The sequence below is a fragment of the Boleophthalmus pectinirostris genome, unplaced genomic scaffold, assembly GCF_026225935.1.
Source record: "Boleophthalmus pectinirostris isolate CB_2022bp ecotype Guang Dong unplaced genomic scaffold, ASM2622593v1 HiC_scaffold_14, whole genome shotgun sequence".
In the NCBI taxonomy this organism is placed as follows: Eukaryota; Metazoa; Chordata; class Actinopteri; order Gobiiformes; family Gobiidae; genus Boleophthalmus; species Boleophthalmus pectinirostris.
Window position 1 is genome coordinate 24,272,569 of NW_026571047.1, and position 19,183 is coordinate 24,291,751.

The window sequence follows — 19,183 nt, forward strand, 5'->3', positions numbered from 1 at the left end:
GCCAAATATAATTATGTCTCAGGCCAAATTTGGTCCCCAAGCCTGAGTTTGACATGTCTGTTATATATATATATATTTTTTTTTTCACTGAACAATTCTGAACAAAGTCTTTTTTTTCTTTAAGTACTGCTAATACTTCTGAAATGCAGCATTAGTCCATAGTAGTAATAATTGTAACAACAACTAGCATGCTAACTGCACACCAATCTTACTTCCTGGTTCACGGATGATAAAAAAAGCTTTACAATTAGATGCAGACAGAGCACAGTATAGAACAAAACTTTATTACAAGACAAAAAATTTAGGACCACAAGTTGAAGTAATGTTGTTCTGACATTAACTTTTGTAAAAATTACTACAAAATGTATTATTCAGACTATTATAAACGAAATATAACCAAATATTAATTGAAATATCGTGATATCGTATCGTCAAAAGTCTCAAAATAATATCGTGGGCTGTCACAATATATCGAATCACAAGTTCCAGCTGCAGTCACTTATAAACATTGGAAACTACATATCCCATGATTCATTTCAGCGCAGACAACATGAAGAAATATGTTTTTGACTTGAATTCTTGGGATTATGACGTAAATAATTCACACCAAAATCTTATCAGGGCATTTAAAAGCAAAAAAAAGCATCCCATTTACAATGATATCAGCCTGGTTACATCCCTAGTTATTTGTATTTATTTTTTATTTCATTTTGTCAGATATTTTAGCCCACTTTAACCACTCTCTCTTTATATTGTTTTCACTCATAATTATTCATATTCCCTCTTTAAGTCCTTCTAATACTTCTGAACTGCAGTATTAGTCCGCAGTCGAGAGAAGGACTTATGAAAAACCCTCTTTCAGATCATTTTTCAAAGCTCGCGTCTCTGCTCCTTTGTTTCCCTTTTATTAATACTAACTCACTTGTAAAACGACAAAATGAATTATGACTTTTCCCCAATTAATTTATTTGAATATTCAGCGTTAAGTGTTGTCAACGGCGACTGCTCCTCTCCTCCGTTAAATGAATATGCGGTGATTACTGTAACATTAGCGTGCCGTGTTTGGTGATTAGACTTGCTTGTTTGGGCACATCAGTTTTTGCGGGTGCACATTAAAAACCATTAATTAATTTCACACAGTCTCGTAATGGATGACCCTTGACAAAGCAGCTCGTGAAAATGAATTACACACATTAGATTTTGGTGTTTTTTTTTCTTGCCTTGTTTGTGATCTCGGCTAAGTACGGCCCCTGGTGAGTAGTGAAGTCAATTTTTCTATTAACTACGATCCCCGACACGAAAAAATACTAGTAATACTAAAACTGCTCTTGAAACTAGATCCTCATTTACGCGGCTATTGATTCTGAAAAGTGTTATTCTCTCTCACTCCTCTTTTTTATTTATCATTATCTTGTTTTGTCTCATTTTTTGGTCATAATTACTCCATTCTTTAGTTGTATTTTTGGAATATTATTATTATTTTTGTCTCTTCTTATTTGTTTTGTTGATGTCTGTTTAGTTTGTCTGTGTCGAAAAAACTTCACTTAAGTGCGTTTTTATTTACACCACAGCCCAATGTGCAGAGTGCAGCATTTACAGTGGAAATGATGAAGTAGAGTCCAAAAAAAAAAAGAAGTATTTACAATAATATTTACAGTGATAGCACTTAGAGTCAGGCCAAAAACACAGAACAAATGACTTGAGTCCCGCCTTAGCCCCTCCCCCTGGGTTTTAAGGATTTAACATAAGCAAAAACTGTACTCATGAACGATCAACTGGGAAATAAACATAATAAAAATGACTTTAAAAGCCCCTCATATAGTTATCCTCAATTCAACTTAATAATGTAAAAAAGCTAAATAAATAAACAAACAGACTCTAATGGTCGAGATCATGTAACTTTCCTTAGCGCGCCACTATCCACTGTTCAAAGCATGAAAATAAAACTTTAAAAAATTATATCTTGTTTTTAAAACTACGTTTTAATAGTTAAATTCTAATAGTAGTAGTTATCTGGTCTATCAGGTCTCATAAACATTACAGTTGTGGCAAAATTTTAGATTTTTGTTTTATTAGTAGAATTCTGTATCATCTAGGAGTTTCAGAACATGTTTGTACTGCCTAAAATAAACATAATAATAATGTTCTATTGTCTGTAAAAATTATGTTACTCAAATAATTTCTTTGCTCATAATAATCAAATAATTTTCAATTTGCTTACTGTAGTAATTTAAATTTGATTGCAGCTGTATATCTTTTTTTACAGCACAGTTCAAAACCTGTTGTGTTGTTTTGAATTAGTGTTGGAGCTGCCAGATTAATCAAACCTGAAGCAAAATCACATGTTGTAGTGACCCAATCTGCTCACTGTGTAGTTTAACATTTACTAACATGTTCTCAAATGCTTCTTGTATTAGTATTTTATTGTATTTCATATTTCAGTCTTTTGGATCAGTCAGGTTTTTGTTCGTGACCAGTGTTGTAACTAAACTGTTTTTATTTTGTAGGTTACCTGCTCACCCGGCGTGAGGGCCAGGCTGGTTCTCCTGAGAAGCCTCTGTCAGACCTGGGCCGCCTGTCGTACTCTGCGTTTTGGAAAAGTGTGATTCTGGAGCACCTCTCGAAGCATCGCCACAAACACATCAGTGTGAGGGGCATCAGCAGAGCCACGGGCATGTGCCCACACGACGTCGCCGCCACCCTGCAGCAGCTGGGCATGATCGACACCAGGGACGGGAGGTGAGTGTGGAGAGGGGCTGGGGTAGACCTGGTTCAGTGGTTCAGACCTGGTTTAGATCCAGTTCTGTTCTGGTTTAGACTAACCTTGTGTAGCAACATGGATTCTTACAATATCTGTGAGTTCACAAGCTCATGGGAATCCATCTTGGCAAAATCCCACCCACAAGCTCCTGCTAGGACTACTCGCCTCAATAAATCCTGATCGCTTTCAACGAGAGCCAGATTGATCATGTGTAGAGCACATACCAGTCTGACATGAGCCAGGTTAGGTTTCCACGTGCTTGAGTAGTGACGATTACACCTAAATCTACTTGTGCTTTGAAACTATCTCAGACCTCTTCAGCTCTGATACAAACCTGATTTACTCCTGGTTTAGTCCTTTTTTAGTCCTGATTTAGTTCTGCTTGAGTCGCCGCAGATGATTGACAGGTGTGGCAGGTCAGCCCGCCTCCTCCACTCGGGCTCTGTGACTTATCCAGGACACTGTGTATTTTTAACATCATATCCATTTAACACGGCCCAATATTGACAGAAGTAAGTCAGGTTAAGCCCCCCAAGGACTCATGTGTCTGTGTACACCTGGCAGCCCACCTGTGCTCTGTACTGTTACACATTACAACTGCAGAGCCACTGCTACTACTGCAACTACAACTGCTGTAATAAAAAAATACTTCTGCTACTACTGCAACTACAACAACTGCAAATGTGATATATTTTTACTTATACTATTCATGCTAATTACTCCTGTGATACTAAAACTACCGTATTTTTTGGACTATAAATCTCTCTGGAGTATAAGTAGCACCAGTCAAAAAATGTGTAATGAAGAAGTAAAAAACATACATAAGTTGCATTTTTTGGGGGAAATTTATTTTATAAAATCAGAAACCAGGAACCAACATTTCTTGTTGAAAGTCAAGTTCTAGTAACAATAGAACAGAGAACAACAGACTGTAAACGTCACATATGAACAGTTCTTCAGATTAAACTATAACATAAACAACAGAACAGAACAAGTTTACCAAACGCTCCATCTCACTTCAAATCACTAAATCCATTAAATTCTTCATCCACTGTGTCACTTCTGAGCAACTCCGTGACATCCAGAGGTAAACAGAGCACAGCTTCCTCTTCTGTGTAGCTGTTGTCAGACTCAGAATCAGTTCCAGTTAGAATTATTCCGGCCTTTCTGAATCCCGACAGGATGGTTTCAGTGTCACTGAAGTCCAGGCTTTGTCCATCCATCCAGTGACTTCCAGGAAAGTTGCATGGCGCACCCTCCCGGTCACCGTGAAGCTGTGTTCTCCATCCCTGCTTTACGCCAGTCCCTCACAAGTTTCTCACTCACTCCAAACTTTCTTTCTGCTGCTCGATTACTGTTTTCGGCTGCATATTTCACTACTTGCAGCAGGACAGCGGCTCTTTCTGCAGCAGACATACACAGTAGGGGGTGAAGTGACAGTGGTACAGGAGTAGTAGATACTGATACACAAGCCTAGAGCCTCTTATGGCTGTCAGTTTGAAAATTTTAATATATTTTATTTTAATATATAAGTTGCACTGGAGTAGAAGTCGCAAGGAAACACCCAAACCATGAAAAAAAGTGTAACTTACTTGTCCAAAAAAATACGGTACTCAAGTTACTATCATGCAATTATTATGACCTTTGACAGTGATCTAAACTAAATTACTACTACTACTACTAATATTCATACTACTACTACTACTACTACTACTAATACTACTGTCTTGCTTAAAACCACTTTTTTTTCCCCCTGCAGAATCGTTCTGGTTCGTAGAGAGGGCGTGATCCAGAGGCACATGGAGCGTCTGAGGGAGCGGCCCAGACCGTACGAGGTGGACCCCGGCGCCTTACGATGGACCCCGCCGAAAAACCACAACGCACCCACCACATCCGACGAGGAAGAGGAGGAAGAAGAAGAGGAGATGGAGGTAGGCTGCCCTTAGCTGTAGAAGATATTAAAGTGGAACTAAACACCTAAACTCCACCCAGAAACATCTTTCGTACCTGGAGCAGGGGCGGAGTCTGGGGGTTTAAGGAACAGTGTGATTGTTCTACCAGGTATCCATACTTCAAACTCCGCCCCCTGCAGGTGTTTGTAATCAAAAACACCTGGCTGTAAATGGGGCAGTCTTGAGCAATGTCACCAAGTACTTGAAACTTGAGTGCTGCACTGTCGGTTACTGGTTACGGGTTTTAACGTCCTGGAATTTTACGGGCGGGTATGCGGGCAGGTAGTAATTACATACAGGCAGGACAGGACTAAACCAGGACTAAACCAGGACTAATCTTGGACTTAAGAGAGAGAGAGAAATATTCTAGTCTGCTTTTCCACATATTTCCATATAAAACCTGCTAGTCGTGTAGTTTAGACTTCTGCAAACATGTGATTTTTGTATTTTTGCAATAAAAAATTTCTGTTTTCTCTCAAATTATCTGTCCAGAAATTAAATAGTTAAAACTTAAATCGCAAATCTAACCTCAAAACTGATATAATAATATGTGATACTGACACAATTTCAGCCTGAGCTTATTAATTCTTGTCTAATTGAACTCATCTCTGGTTTTCTCTTTTTGCATTTGTCTTAAAACATCTTTCTAACTTTCATCTCGAGCTTCAAAGTGACACAATTGCATGCATAAACAGTAATAGCCCCGGTACAGTCTGTCCTCTGAGCTAAAACGAGTGTATTTCTCAATGGGGTTTGGTGACTTCAGCTGTCCTTTGAAAAGCCCTGACTCATGGCAAATTAGCAGTGAACATTTTACTGTCACCTCATTACTGTTCTCATAAAACGATGTGTAAATGTCGTATTCATGTGGTAAAAGTGGAATTATTGTGTTTTTATAGGCGTACGATCTGTGGAACTAAAAAAAAAAAAAAAAAAAAGAAAGTTGAGATATTATAAGTAAAAAGTAGTTTATGCAAAGTGATTTGTATTTTCTAACTTTTTACTACCGCTGCTACTGCTCGTTATAAAGAGCATTTTTATATAATCTGGCACACTGTATCATATATATTTTTATTATTTTGTTTACACTCGTAAATTAATTGAACAAATAAATACACATCTTTATAAACTATGAATAAACAACTATTTCTCAAACATGAAACTTTGAGGCATATGTGATATTGTAAAAAATAAACATCTTAACACAAACTTATACATAAATATGAAGATTTGTAAATAATTTTAGTTTTTGTTTTTTGCATGCAGTTAAGAGCTGCCAAAACTAAGAAATTTCTACATAATTTTGATTTTTAAAAGTCATTTTTATTGTTAAATCTTGAATTTGAACAATCCATAGGTATTTTAAGGCTGGGCAATGAACAGAATTGAGTTATTTCTAATCTTCAGTGATATTTTTTTTAAGTGCAAAATGATAATGTATTAAATGTCTCTATTGTTTATATTCACCAAAATTAATATTCATGTTCAAGCCATTTTTATTAGTTTTTAATAAGACATACCACACAAATAAATTGTATTTTTTTTTGTTATATCACCCAGTTTTAAGTGTATATATATTTTATTTATATTTACAGGGTCTTAAAATTATTTACAAGTCTTAAAAAGGTCTTAAGGTCCTAAATTAAGGCCTTAAAAAGTCTTAAATTCTGTTGTCCAAATCTTATTTTTTTCACAAAGGTCTTGAATTTCATTAGCCTATTTTGTTGTTTACTTAACCTGGCTGCAGTGCGATGTTAAATGAAGGCAGGAAAAAAACAACATGAGATCGTGTAACGTGAATGAAAATCTAATTTGGAGTCTGCGCAAACAATACTTTGGTTTCTGGCACCGGTGGCAATAAGTAAACAATCAGTAGAGTGGAGGAAGACGCTGGATGGATCGTGGGGAAGTGCAGGTTTAATCCACAATGGCTCTTAGATTCTAGATATAGTAGTTTGGTTGGTCATTATTAGAATTGGATCTGGTGTTTTTCGCCTGCGTAATGGGCGTGATGTTGGTCTTTATTTTCATCTAATTGGTCTTAAAAAGGTCTTAAATTTGGGGTAGTCAAACGTGGGAATATCCTGATATATTATTTGTGTGATTTCAGATGGAGAGGCTGAAGGATCAGTCCAATCGCTGGGACAAAGACGACCTCTTCTCCCCCTCCCACAGCGGCCGCCCCACCCTCACCAAAGTCCACTGCAAGGTCCCGTACCGAACCTACGAGCGCCGCGCTATGTCGTCATGGAGCCGCCGCATCCAGGAAGTTGAGGAGCGTAGCCACGACGACGAGGAAGCTGACGATGACGACGACGATTCAGACAGCTCGCCGCCCGTCCTCACCAAAGCCCACGTCATGCTTTCCACCAAAAGAAAGGTGAATTCATTAAGAGTTACGCTTGTTTTGTTGTCAAAATAAGTCATGTTTTGATCTGGTTTAGAACTGGTTTAGTTTAGTTTAAAGGTGCACTGTGTAACTTTTTGGTGAGGGTCCATTACCTGCTTGCAGATATGGGGACTTGCAATTCGTGACTTGGACTCGAGTCAGACTTGAGTCACTATTTTTAGGACTTGAGACTTGACTTGATAAAATGGACTAAGACTTGGGACTCGACTTGGACTTGAGCTCTGTGACTTGAAAAGACTTGATGCTTCTAAAAAAAGATACATGCAGTGCTTAATTTTACAGGAACAAACAGGAACATGTCCCTCCCACTTCTGTTACTTTGGATGTAAAATTAAGTACTGCAATGTGGTATCCTCAAAAGTACTACAGTAATATACAGTACAATACAGTAAAACAGAGGGAACTACTTAGAAGATGATCCTAACATGACAAAATAACTTGTTAAGCACTATTAAATGTGAATTCTTTTTTTTCTGACGGTAAATATTCACACTAAGATCTTGTCAAGACATTTAAAAAGGAAAAATTTGCATTTGTACAACAATATAAATACTCGTATATAAATAAACCACCACTTTTAAGTACAATTTAGTTTAAAAGTCATATAAACTGCAAAAATCTAAGCTATATTTGATACTTTTTTTGGTTTAAAGACTTCAAATGACTCGAAGTTCAAAGCCAGAAGACTTGGACTTGACCTGGTCTTACGAACCAGTGACTTGAGACTCGACTTGAAGTTGAGGTCAAAGACTTGAGACTTACTTGAGACTTGCAAAACATCGACTTAGTCCCACCTCTGCCTGCTTGTTTCTATGGATTGCTCTTGTTTTACCTTACATTTATTCAATTACAGGTGGTTTTATAGCTCAAAAACATCTCGAAAAACAACATTCTGACTGTGAGCGGGGTCGCCTCTCCGCAGATCTGACCTGTAACTCGCTCTGGTTTGGTCTCTGTAAAGATAGAAAGGTTTAATAATACCATACTGTGAAACATTCCAGACAAAGCAATAACATTTCCACGAAGAAAAGCATTTGGCGAACCCTCCACCAGAAAAATTACACAATGCACTTTTAATGTATTTTGGAGTAACTGGAAGTACTTTCTTGGTAAGTTAATTGTCCAGCAGTGGTCCTGTCTTTGCTCTACTCGTCTCTGAATAGATAACCGTGAAAAAGGCTACTGCACTGACTGTATTGAAGTCCCGAGCAAGTCCCTATTGAAAAACTGCCTCCAAGAAAAGACATACTATTGCACTTCCCAGAACAGGACTGTAACAGGAAGCAGCTGAGTGGCACATACACGGAATTCACCTTTTATAGATTAGGTTTAGGTTTCTACGATTTGATCATGTCATAATTTCAGATGGAGGGCATGGGGCTTATATAACTTTATGGGAGAGTTAATGTTTTTAAAAGAAATACACAATAGAAATCTACAAACGTTGACCCTTATCATTATTTTATTTGTTTGGGATTGGTTCCACAAATCGACAATATTAATCTCATGTTTTTAAATCCTTTCAACTGACAACAATCATATATTTATATTGATAAAAGCCTTTCGACAAGACGAAGCCTCACATGGGCCCCTCTGATATAAATGAATAGGAAGAGAGTCCAAATCTGGGCCCCTAAAACCCTGGGGCCCCGGACAACAGACGCCTTTGTCCCCAACTGTCTTCTGCCTTTAGTAGTAGTAGTAGTAGTAGCAGTAGTAGTTGCTATAGTAGTAGTTGTAGTAGTAGCAGAAGTAGTAGTAGTAGTAATAGTAGGAGTAGTGGTAGGTGTAGTAGTAGTAATAGTAGGTGTAGTAGGTGTAGTAATAGTAGCACAAGAAGCAGTAGTAATATCAATTGTTGTAGTAGGACTAGCAGCAGCAGCAGTAGTAGTAGTACTAGTAGTACTACTAGTACTAACCCTAGTGGTTGTAGTAGTAGTAGAAGCAGTAGGAGTAGGAGGAGTAGTAGTAACAGTAGCAGTAACAGTAGCAGTAACAGTAGTAGTAACAGTAGCAGTAACAGTAGTAGTAGTAATAGCAGTAGTAGTAGTAGTAGCACTAGTGGTTGTAGTCATAGTAGAAGTAGTAGGAGTAGTAGCAGTAGTAGTAGCAGTAGGAGTAGTAGTAGAAGTAGCAGTAGTAACAGTAGCAGTAGGAGTTGTAGTAGTAATAGCACTAGCACTAGTGGTTGTAGTAGTAGTAGGAGTGGCAGTAGTAACAGCAGTAGTAGTAGCAGTAGTAACAGTAGTAGCAGTAGTAGCAGTAGCAGTAGTAGTAGCAGTAGTAACAGTAGCAGCAGTAGTATTACTTTTAGAATGGTGGGCCCTTTAATTGAGCAGATCATTATCGACTCCTGCTTCATGTCTGTCTCTCTTGTTTGGTTTTCTCTGGGCTCAAAGCACAGCTGAGTGTTTATCATTATTTGTTTCCCTTCATTAGCGTCTGTGTTGCGTTCGTGTGCGGTGGGAACTTTGATAAATATTCATGGATTGGGTGGAAGCGGTGTAGAGCTCGCAGCTGTGGATAATAGATGTGTTTTAGGGCCTCTGTTTAAACCTTGTACCATTGTCAGCGTCATGGTTAATTTACTGGTCTCTTTGAGTGGGACACTGCTGCCCTCTTGTGGACATGAAGATAAAAACACTGAGCTTCATATCAATTTGGCTCAGATCGCTGATTTCTAGGGACAAGCTGTTACATACAAACAGTGAAGGTATTTTAGACTATATATTTTACAGTGATAACTCAAGTTTCCATTTTACATGTTGATAAGAATAAAAAGGTAGCGAAATAAAGATAATATTTGTCTGACTACACATAGTATATGTGCAATTAGCTTGTTTGAGTAATAGTAAGAGTAGTAACTAACACTAGCACTAATGGTTGTTGTAGTAGTAGGGGTAGTAGTAGTAGCAGAAGCAGCTGAAGTAGTAGTAGTAGTAGCAGTAGTAATAGTAATAATAGTAGTAGCACTAGTACTAACATTAGTCGTAGTAGTAGTAGTAGTAGTAGTAGTAGTAGTAGTAGTAGTAGTAGTAGCAGCAGAAGCAGAAGCAGCCGCAGTAGTAGTAGTAATAGTAATAGTAGCAGTAGCAGTAGTTGGAGTAGCAGTAGTAACAGCAGCAGCAACAGTAGTAGTAGTAGTAGCACTAGCACTAGCACTAGTAGTAGTAGTAGTAGTAGTAGTAGTAGTAGTAGTAGTAGTAGTAGTAGTAGTAGCACTAGCACTAGCACTAGTGGTTGTAGTAGTAGTAGTAGTAGTAGTAATCGTAGTTGTCGTCGTCGTTGTAGTAATAGTAATAGTAATAATAATAGTAGGAGTAGCACTAGCACTAGTGGTAGTAGTAGTAGTAGTAGTAATATTAATAGGAATAGTAGTAATAGAAGTAGTGCAATTAGCTTGTTTCCATGGAGATATTTCATTGAGCTTGCATTTATTCAGACGTAGGTGTGTTCATTGCTATAAAATATATTGCATACATTCTTACTTCGGGTTGAGACACTTTTCCACAGATCTGATTTGTAACTTGCCCTGGTGGCACAACCTGCTTAAACTGTGGAACATTCCAGACAAAGCTATAATTAATTACACCATATCACTAACTTGTATTTTGCGTTTTCTCGTCGTTTTTGCAGAGGTCTGTGGTGTTGAAGAAGCGAGGTCGAAAGAGGAAGAGAGTAAACAGCAGTGTCACCACGGAAACCATCTCCGAGACGACGGAGGTGCTAAACGAGCCCTTTGATCACTCGGACGACGAGAGGCCCATGCCCCACCTGGAGAGAACGTCCCGGGTCGGAGAGATGGACGACGAGGAAGAGGAGGATGAGGAGGAGGAGGGGAGGGAGAAGAGGCATATCACGCCGATGAAGAGGAGGAGAGGAAGACCACGACTCGAGAAAAACATTCAGAAAGACAATCGTGAACTCTGGAGCGAAGGTATGTCCTGATGTGTCTGTAGTATGTTAAATATTTAACATTACAGGACATTTTTACAATAAAATAAAGTTTGAGTGGCCCAATTTAAAACATGAATGGACTTTAGAAATAGAGGCTTGATAAGTTAGATTACTAATATAAATAATAGGAAGCAAAAAACTTATCCATGGGTTTCAGAATACAGTTGCCATAGCAATTGAGCGAGATGTAACGATATCCAAATCTCACGTGATATTTTGAAGAGGCTGATATAATTGTAGATAGGACACGTTTCTGCTTTTGAAATAAAAGATTTTGGTGTGAATTATTTCCGTCATAATCAGAATTCAAATAAAAAACATATTTCTTCATGTTGTCTGCGCTGAAATGAATCATGGGATATGTAGTTCCCAGTTTTCATAAGCTGTTGCTACTATAAAACCATGCATTTAAGCAAATAAACTTGTGATTCGATATATTGTGACAGACCACGACATTATTGAAACTTTTGACGATACAATATCACAATATTTTGGTTATTGTTACATCCCTAGCAATTAACTATTATAATAAAAATGGTCCTCAAAATGTTACTCCTACCAAGAAGCTGAAATCCATGAGTAGGAAATGTGTTGTTAATAACATATTATTAATCTGAATTATGGTGCTTCCTCTGGTCAGAGGCTTTTAGTCCCAAGATCTAGAATGAATCGTTTTAAAAGGAGCTTTGTTCCGGCTGCTATCAGACTTATGAATAAATTGTAATCCATTTATCGATCGATTTTAGTACATTTGTCTTGGAAAAATTGTGTGTTTTTTATATATGTAATATTAATTGTGATTTTAGCCAAGTGTGATGGATGAATTTAACTAATTGTTTATGGAACAAAACCATTCTGCACTGGAGCACTGTAACACTTTATGTGGATGGATGAATGAATGAAATGTGAACTGTGGGACCTGCCTCAAATCTGCAAAACAAATTTACCTATGGATACGAATAACGCAAGGAACAAGGAACTGATTGAAGACATTTAAGGGAGATTAATATGATGTTTTTCCTCTGTACCCCCCTGACCATAAAACTGTGTTCTCTCTTTTACAGGAGCAGATTTCCTCTGCAAAAGACCCACTACTCGTCCACTGAAACGGAAGAAAGGCTGGCCCAAAGGTGTGAAGCGCGGCCCGCCCAAATGGAGAACCAAGAACGAGAGAAAGATGGGCTTCAAACTGAACCTGTACACGCCCCCCGAGACCCCCCTGGAGGCGGAGCACCACACGGAGGAGGCGGAGCGGGGCGTTGCCAGCGGCGACGAGGGTAGCCGAGCGGAGCCGGGGCCAGACAGTCCTGATGTAACAGAGCCTCAGTCCCAACCTCACAGCCCCAATCAGCCAGAGTCCCACAAGTCCAGCTCTGCAGAGGACTCTCCGGTCTGCTCTCCCGCCCCCTACCGCTCCTCCCCCGAAGCCCCCCCAGAGCCCCAGGACAGTGAGCCCGACTCCCCCAAACACCCCGACCACGAAGAGCCCAGAGCTGAGACCGCCCGCGACGGAGAGGAAGAGGAGGAGCCCAGCCAGGCGGAGGGGCAGGGAGAGGAAGAGGAGGAAGAGGAGCAGACGTCAGCGGAGCCAGAGGCAACGAAAGAGGAGCCAGAGCCGGATGTGCCTGACGCCCCTGAATGCACCACAGAGTATTCAGGTCCAAATGAGTGCGAGGAAGCGGGGCTGCAGGTGTCCATGGCGACAGATGAGTGTGAGGAGCGGTCTGAGGCGGCAGTCGAGGCTCAGGCTTTAACAGAACCAGAGCAGGGCCCGGTCCCAGAGGCTGCAGTGGATTCTGGGAACGCTTCAGAGGAAGAGGCTGCCCCCAGTCCCTGTCAGGACCTCCCCTGTCAGGACCTCCCCAGTCCCTGTCAAGACCAAACCAGTCAAGACCGCCCCTGTCAGGACCACCCCAGTCCCTGTCAGGAGCAGCCCCCCTCTGCACCTCCACAGAAGCCTATAAGCCCCGCCCCCAGAGAGGAGCCCGTGTGCGCGGAGCTGGACTCTGAGACGGTGCAGGCGGTGCAGTCTCTCACACAGGACGCTGTGTTCCAGGAGTGTGTGGAGCCTGTGGAGCCTTGCCCCCCAGTGCAGCCGTATGCCCCCGTGCCCCCCAGCCCTGCCCCTGTGCCAGAGGACTGCCCCCAGTCCGACCACAGCAGCCCCCTCTCCTCCGCCCCCTCACACCCCAGCCAATCGGTGCGCTCCGTCAACAGTCCCGCAGTGTCCCTGCTGGAGAGCGGCTACACCCAGATCAGCCCCGAGCACGGCGCCATGGTGCTACACAACAACCTGGAGACCAGCCCGGTGATGGACGTGCCCTCGGTGTCCGACCACGGGCAGCAGGTGGTGGACAGCGGCTTCAGTGACCTGGGCAGCATCGAGAGCACCACGGAGCCCTACGAGAACCCCAGCAGCTACGACTCGTCTCTGGGCTACGGCAGCGCTCTGTCCCAGGGCAGTTGTGCCGTGGGCCCGCCCATGGTGCCCGGGTGCACCCTGATGGCCCAAAGCCTGAGCTCGCCTCAGCACTGCAACGTCAAGTCCCCCCAGGGCTGTGTGGTTGAGCGGTCTCCCAGCAACGGGCGCCACGGGCAACACAATCAGCACAATCAAATCAGCCACAATCAGCACCAACATGGGCCTCACAATCTGAACCAGCCGCACAATCAGCCCCACTCCCACAATGCACCTCACCCGCCACACTCCCACAATGCACCTCACCCTCCTCATTCGCACTCCCACAATGCACCTCACCCTTCGCACTCGCACTCCCATAATGCACCGCACTCCCATAATCCACCACACCCCGCACATTCACACTCCCTTAATGTACCTCACCCTCCACATACGCACTCCCATAATGCAACACACTCCCACAATGCACCTCACCCGCCTCACCCCCATAATGCACCTCACCCCCAACACGCTGTGCACAATCAGCCCTTGTCCCATAACCACACTCCGCACCATACGTCACACGGGCGTCACAACTCCACCCACTCACAACACAACTCCGCCCACTCGCAACATAACTCCGCCCACAGTCAACATAACCCCGCCCACAGCCAGCCTCATATCCATAGCTCCTCCCACACGCATAACTCCGCCCACAATCACAACCAAATGAGCCACAATCACAGCCTGCACCACAATCAACTGCCCCAGCACGGTCTCCACGGGCAACAGCACGGAGTACCCCAATGTACCCTGGCCCCCAGCTTCAACCCGGGCGTCCCGTTGCCCGAACTGCCAGAATCAAGCCCCAACTTCCTGTATGAACGCTTAAACCCGCAGGGTGAATACGGGCCGCACTATACCCAACCATCGGGACTAAGCCTGGCAAAGCTCCAGCAGTTCACCAACTCGTTCATGGACCCTTTTAGCCACACCCCCTCGCACCCCATCACGTCCTACGCCAACACGCCGAACCTACCCCAGACGCCGCACCGAGTCCCCGCCCCGCAGACCGCCATGACGCCTCCTCCCCCCTCCCTCGCCGCCCCCTCCCACATGATGCTCCAGCGGAACCTCCAATCGCAGCGCGTCCAATCACAGATGGCCTCCAAGAACCACACGGCGTCACGCTCCAAGTCTCTCCACGCCCACCAGCAGCAGATGTACGCCCCACGCACCGTGCCGAGGGTCAGTCTGATGCCCACCGCGCCCGCCTACAACTCCATGAACATGCCCTCGCTAAACGGCTACGGCATGAGCCACCCCACCATGAACAGCGGTTATCACGGTAACCACGGATACATGAACCAGTCGCCCCAGTACTCTATGCAGATGGGCATGATGGGAACTCAACCGTACGCCCAGCAACCCATGCAAGCCCCGCCCCACGGCAACATCGTGTACTCCCCCGCGGGACACACGTACGTGAACACCGGGATGTCCAAGCCGCAGTTGAAAGGGGCGGGGTTTATGCGGCGGTAACATTGGGCGCGTGGAGGTCCGATGACTTTATGAAATGCACTAATTTGGCCTTGTTTCTTTCTCTGTGTCTTTTTGTTACCTAAAACCAGCAGCACTTGGAAAGATGCAAAAATGTTCATCAGAGTTAAACTTTGAATCTAATATTGAAGATATTTTTGTTGCGCAGATGGGAAGCCTTACTTCATTACGACGAGAATCTATTTAAATAGCGTTAGTGTTTTAGGGTATGTCCACACTAATGTTGTTTATTACTATTCTACAATCCTGATGTACAATTCTGATGGTTAAAGGAAATTAAAGGAATGTAACCAATAGTGTTAGTTAGACCATAGCTTTATATTGTAACTATCGCGGTTATGTCTGCAGTGTTGTAGTTTTTGCCTAACCACCACATTAGGCAGCCCATGCTAATCGTTCTTAATCAAAGAATGAAGGAAAACATATCTTTGTACTGAGAGACTGTATTGATTCATACATATTTTTTTTTATTTAAAAATTGCCCTTTCCCCACGTGGAGATGCACATTTTATGGCAAAACTCTCACAAAAATGGCGTCTTGCTCATAGGCGCCACATTAGGAAGTGAGGGATTTGTATCAATTTCTATTTTTACAATCGCTTTACACATTAAAATAAGATGTTTATTTAATTTAACTACTCTGTGACAGCCCCTTATTATACATGTATGCGGAAGTCATCATGCAGTACACAAATCTGACAAAAAATATTCTTACAATAGTGATTAAAACTTCAAAAATATTATTACAATAGCGATTAAAACTTCAAAAATATTATTACAATTGGTTGTTGTTACATAGTAGTTATATTGACCATAACATGAAGTATGAATTGAAGTATTTTTAGATTCTTTTCATCCAATATGTAGTTTTTCTTTTATACTTGTCCCTAGAAACCGCAGTAAACAAATCCCACTTTGTAATAATAATGCACTTGTTATTACAGTTAGTTAAGATGGTTGTTACATAGTAGTTACATTGAACACAACAATGTATGAAGTATAGAATGAAATTAAGTATTCTTTTATTCTTTTTCATTCATCCAATATGTTTTTCTATTGCACCTGCCTCTCTAAATCATCACTAAGTAGGCCTATACAAGTCCCACTGTGTAATAATTCAATTAAATTCAATATTTATTATTAATAAGTGTGTTACTGCAATTGGTTAATTAGGTCGTTACATATTAATTACACAACAGTGAAAGTGTAGTATCAAAATATGTATTCTCTTAGATTTTTTCTGATTCACCTGTCTCCAGAAATCATCATTAAGTTGGCCTACACATGTTATTACAGTTGGTTAATATAGTTATAACATAGTAATTACATTGAAAACAACAATGTATCAAGTGTAGAATGAAATTAAGTATTCTTTTTGATTATTTTCATTCATCCCCAAGTTTAAAAAAAAAAAAAAATGTATTTCACTTAAAATCATTAAATAGGCCGACACAGATTCCACTAAACAATAATTCATGTTATTACAGTTGGTTGTTAAATAGTAATTACACCGAACACAACAATGTATGAAGTGTAGTATCAAATTAAATATTTTTTTATTCTTTTTCGTTCACCCAAACTGTTCTTCTATTGCACGTGACCCTAGAAATCATCATTAAATAGGCCTACACAAATCTCCCTTCGTAATAATTCACATGTTATTACAGTCGGTTAAGCTTGTTATTACATAGTAATTACAGTGAAAACAGTAATGTATGAAGTGTAGAATGAAATCAAGTATTCTTTTTGATTCTTTTCATTCATCCTCAAGTTTTTTGTTTTTTTTTTTTTTCACTTGAAATTATTAAATAGGCCTACACAAATCCCACTTTGTAATAATTCACATGTTATTACAGTTGGTTAAGCTCGTTATTGCATAGTAATTACTAGTGAATGAAGTGTAGTATGAAATTAAGTATTCTCTTTGTTTCTTTTTCATTCATCCCCAAGTTTTATTTTTATTTTTTATTTCACTTCAAATTATTAAATAAGCCTACACAAATCTCCCTTTGTAATAATTCACGTTATTACAGTTGGTTATTGCATAGTAATTACACTGAACACAACAACGTATGAAGTGTAGTATGAAATTAAGTTTTTTTTTTAATTCTTTTTCATTCACCCAAACTGTTTTTCTATTGCACCTGTCCCTAAAAATCATCATTAAATAGGCCTACTCAAATCTCCCTTCGTAATAATTCACGTTATTACAGTTGCTTAAGCTCGTTATTGCATAGTAATTACTAATGAATGAAGTGTAGTCTGAAATTAAGTATTCTCATTGTTTCTTTTTCATTCATCCAACGTCGGGTGGAAATTGCCAACACACACACACACACTCACACATATACACATCGTCACAGTAGTGAGCTTTATCAATCACTTTAATCTGCAATCATGTGATCAAAGTGCAATATGAAAACCCAGAATTTTTCAAATCAAAATGAAAAAAAAAAAAAGAAGAAAAGTTTATTTTTGTAAATGTTAAAGTTCATTAGTGTGGACATAGCCATAGGGGGTTCAGTAGCAGCCTATGAAGAAGCCATGAAATGTGCCTGGTCCAATGGCTGTGTGCCCCGTGTCCTCTGTCTGACAGTTTGTACTATACTCATTGCCTTTGTATATTTAAATTATTGTACCTATTTTGTAAAGTGACGACTAGCATGCTTCGGTCTATGTTAGTGGCAGTGCATTGAGTAGTACTGTACAAGTGTTGTGCTAATAGCAAGCCATTTTAAAGAGTATCTGGCCTTTATTAGGTTTTCCCTATCACGGGGATGAAAGATTAAACTATATTTTGTTAATTCTAATAATGTATAAAATGTAAACTTAGTCCTGTTTTGTTCAGTTGGAGAAGTTTTATCGCTATGTGTATAAAACTGAAGTCTTTTTGTAACAGAGGCAGCTTCCTGTTAAATAAATATGTCAAAAGCATATCGCAGTGTTTGTACTCTTAAAAACGTGTGGCAGAATTTAAAAGTATATAATATTTAGCCCAAAGTCGATATTTTACATAATGCCTTCAAAGCTACGTTTTCATTCCATCTGTAGATTTGTTTTCTATCTTTATAAAATGTTTATATTTTACCGAAGAGTAGAGGCCTGTGAATAGACCAAATTAAGCTAACGGATTTGCATGTAAAACGCAGCTTGTCCCTGTGTTTCTGTTTCTAATAAGAATCCTGCTCTTTTGTAGCCTTTGTACTGTACAGAGAGCGGAGGACAGGAGGCCGGAACAACCTGGGTTTGTGCACACGCAGAATGGACTTGTATTTATGACTTTTCTCCTTTTGTCAGTCACATAAATGCTGTACATTTTAGCATAAGAATAAATTATGATTGACCATGTACCTGATTCCTCTTCTTTGAATACAGTGTTGAGAGTCGAACATGCACAAATCCGACACGAGACACAAATAGACCGCAGAAGAATTCAAAATGTTTACGCCAGACTGTCATTTCTCAAAACTTTACGGCGCTTGTCTCCATGAAGATGTTATGATTTTGCCTGGAAATGTTCCACTCCTCCGCTCAATTTCATTTCTCTCCAGCGAATAGGTCAGGAATCAGAATACACTAGACCAGGGGTGTCAAACTCAAATTCACACAGGGTCAAAATTAAAAACTTGGACTAAGTCGTGGGTCAAACTAAATATTTATTAAAACATTTCAACAACATCTGCATATTTTCTCTTCTTTTGAGATATGTAATGTTAAACATTTTCTTATTAAAATAAATGTTTAATAATAGTTTTACTTAAACATTGAATCCAGAACAAGTATAATACAAATTTTAAATAAATAATGTTTCTATAGCCTATCTCAGCTCTTATACAAGTTTGATATGATCTCGCGGGCCAAATATAATTATATCATGGGCCAAATTTGGACCCCGGGCCTGAGTTTGACATGTCTGGACTAGACGGTTTGCAAAAACCCCGGAAGTGAGAGTTCGACCACCAGCCAATCAGCGAAGAGCCGTGCATTCTGTGTTGGCAACAATTTTCAAGATCGAGGATTTAAAGCCAGAACAAATAGAAAGTTTGGTGAATTTTATCAAGGGGAAAGACGTTATTGTCCTTCTTCCTACGGGATTTGGGAAAAGCTTAATATACCAGTTAGTCCCGTTAGCGGCGCATTACATA

The 19,183-nt window shown here is 40.4% G+C and overlaps 1 protein-coding gene across 3 annotated transcripts in view; it reads left to right on the forward strand.

Moving 5' to 3' along the window:
• The window catches only part of kat6b (K(lysine) acetyltransferase 6B), a 95,909-nt gene extending 77,523 nt beyond the window's left edge, over positions 1–18,386 (forward strand). For all 3 annotated transcript variants that reach the window (XM_055150580.1, XM_055150581.1, XM_020929438.2), the window contains exons 13-17: positions 2,508–2,739; positions 4,521–4,692; positions 6,824–7,093; positions 10,760–11,060; positions 12,145–18,386. In XM_055150580.1, the coding sequence (XP_055006555.1) occupies positions 2,508–2,739; positions 4,521–4,692; positions 6,824–7,093; positions 10,760–11,060; positions 12,145–15,020 (3,851 nt within the window). In that variant the 3' untranslated portion in view covers positions 15,021–18,386. The remainder of the gene's footprint in view (positions 1–2,507; positions 2,740–4,520; positions 4,693–6,823; positions 7,094–10,759; positions 11,061–12,144) is intronic.
• Positions 18,387–19,183: the final 797 nt, after the last annotated feature.